Source organism: Takifugu flavidus, chromosome 7 (assembly GCF_003711565.1).
Source record: "Takifugu flavidus isolate HTHZ2018 chromosome 7, ASM371156v2, whole genome shotgun sequence".
NCBI lineage: Eukaryota > Metazoa > Chordata > Actinopteri > Tetraodontiformes > Tetraodontidae > Takifugu > Takifugu flavidus.
This window is the reverse complement of record NC_079526.1, coordinates 4,401,685-4,404,244: the sequence shown is the minus strand read 5'-3', so window position 1 is coordinate 4,404,244 and position 2,560 is coordinate 4,401,685. Positions and strand designations below refer to the sequence as shown.

The 2,560-nt window shown below is 46.6% G+C and overlaps 1 protein-coding gene across 2 annotated transcripts in view; it reads right to left on the bottom strand.

Moving 5' to 3' along the window:
* Positions 1 to 804, bottom strand: part of LOC130529085 (histamine H3 receptor) — a 4,781-nt gene extending 3,977 nt beyond the window's left edge. The window contains exon 1 of one of the 2 annotated variants that reach the window (XM_057038981.1): positions 242 to 804. In XM_057038981.1, coding sequence (XP_056894961.1) covers positions 242 to 479 — 238 coding nt within the window. In that variant the 5' untranslated portion in view covers positions 480 to 804. The remainder of the gene's footprint in view (positions 1 to 241) is intronic. The other variant, XM_057038980.1, reaches the window with a different exon arrangement.
* Between the last annotated feature and the right edge of the window lie 1,756 nt (positions 805 to 2,560).

Here is a 2,560-nt window from a genome sequence, read left to right as displayed (position 1 = left end):
AGAAAGACAATGGTGGGTGTGAATGCATCGCACACACAAAAAGAAGACATACAACCCTCAAAGGTGATGTGTAAGACATTCTGAGGTCACGCTGTAGCCACTGATAAAGATTGGGTTACTGTAATGGAATTGAATGGAGAGGAGAGCAGTGGTTTTAGAAATGGAATTTCACCCACGAGGGAAACAAAAGAGCCAACTCTGGCGACTGACGGAGGGTATGATGAAGACAAAGGTTTCTCACCTACGAGAAAATCAGAAATGGCCAGATTAAGGAAGAAGTAGTTGCTCTGATTTCTCAGTGTTTTGTCCACCATGAAAGCCACGATGACCAGCGCGTTTCCAGCCACCACAACCACCACCAGCGTCACCATGAGGACCGATAAGATCACCGACAGGTAGCCAGGGAGGACAGTCCCAGCCTCAGACACCGTCGGAGTCAAGTTGCCGCTGGAGTTGGACTCCAGCATGTACGCGCCCATAGTTAATTAAAACGAAAAGTCATTGTAGAGCTTTTTTTCCTTTTACGCACCGACACGTCCAGCATGTCCAATTAGGCGCACGGACGTTCCGCTGCACTTTACCGAGGAGGTAAGCGCGACTGAGGGGCTGCCAGAGGATGAAGACACTTTTCCAAAATCTTTCATTTTAATTCAGTCCCCAAAAAAGCTGTGTGTTCAGAAGAGACGGACTGAAAAGAAGTGGTAATTGCGGAGCGCAGCGGATCCTCTGCGCACTCTCTCCGCGGAGCAGCTTCATTTAACGGTGCTGCGCGTGCGAGTGCCGCGGAGCGCACAGCAGCTCACTCACGTGAATTCCGACATTCAACAGATCATCACATCCGGTCACGTTTCAAAATAAAGCTCCAAAGCGCCGTTAGGGGAGTAGAGGTGACGCGTAGTGAAAACACTGAAGGTATCATACAGATTGAAAATCAAACGTGCGGCCTAATTAACTTTATACCCAAGGTGGTGAATTAAAACCACAAATTCCAACAAGAAAACCAAATAGTTTATTTCACCCGCATTTGTTTATACTTTTGTTTTGAAATAGGAAAAGACTGCAGCCTTACTCAGATTATTTATGCTAACTTAAGGTTTTGCTTCTTTGTTCGTCCAAGTGTTAAAGAATCCACAAAGAGAAGCTGCCGCTCCCGATACAGGGAATTAATATGTATATTTACACGACATCACAAACCGGACTCAGCCAGTCACAATCACTTCTTTTGTTTACAATTTGAAGAAATGCATCACAATGAGGAAAATGATCGCATGACGATCGCTGACGTATTGAAATGTCAGATTCTAATTTTAATAATGATTGAGTAGTGATGGTCACCAGTCCATTAGAAATCCCTTTACAGGCCCACATCTGGGATTCAAACATGAAAGAGAATCAATCAGATGTGGTGAAAATATTTATTTGCTTTTACAGTGATGCTGTTTTGATCCCTGTGGAGTTGCCCGTCAGCTTCTCTCTGGGTCTTTCCTTCAGTTTAAAAAGTTGTAAAAATATTCTGGATGTTTGTGATTCCTCCTCCTGTATTATTGAACATGTGTTGCACTACTGGAGAACCACCGTGTTTGACAGAGAAAAGATGCTTTAAACCCCCAGCTGTTCTCCTCACTCATTCAGTCATTCAGCTCCTGGGAGGGTGCAGCTGCTCCTCCTGCTGCACGGTCAGCGTGTGTGAACCGCAGGAGGAGCTCTGTGTGGCTGAAGGAGGTGCAGCTCTGTGTAGCTGAAGGAGGTGCAGCTCTGTGTGGGTGAAGGAGGTGCAGCTCTGTGTGGCTGAAGGAGGTGCAGCTCTGTGTGGGTGAAGGAGGTGCAGCTCTGTGTGGGTGAAGGAGGTGCAGCTCTGTGTGGCCGAAGGAGGTGCAGCTCGCCGTGATTGTCACCTCCTGATTGTCGACCCTGACAATGATCCTTCTGCCTCCTCCAGTCATCTTCAGATGTCACCGAGCGCTTCTGTTGCCTTCAGAACTTTACTCGACTCTGTTCCAAATCTTCGGCGGTGTTGAAACAACGCCGTTCTTTTATTAATCTGGGGACGCGCCAAAGTGAAAACGGAAATTCTTTTTCATGTTTGTGGAGCCGCTGAAGTTTGGCTCCAGACGCCTCTGATCTTTGAAGTGGTTCCTCGCGTCTCCGCGGACACGCTGCTCCCTTCGAACGTCGCCGTCACGCCTTTTTACCAAAGTTTTTTCTGGGTTCTCTTCGGTCCGCCGCATGTTATTTGACAGTCGGAGATCCGATAACCGTCGGAGATATGAGACATTCATACTGTATTATGTAGATGAGCTGCGCTGTGCTTCCTTGCAGGATGCTGCAGGGCGGTTGGCAGCCTCCGCAAACACTTTTCCATCACTGCTGAGGGAATTATTGCACATTATAGCCAATTATTCTTATCATCTCCAGGTTTTTCCTTGGCACCTTTATTTGCACCTCAAATTCTCCCACCATTGTATTACCAGATGGTCTTACAGTCTTCACATAAGGCGTATTTTTCTTCACACTGGTGCCCAATTTGGTGACGAAAATTTCAATATTTTATAGGGTAAAT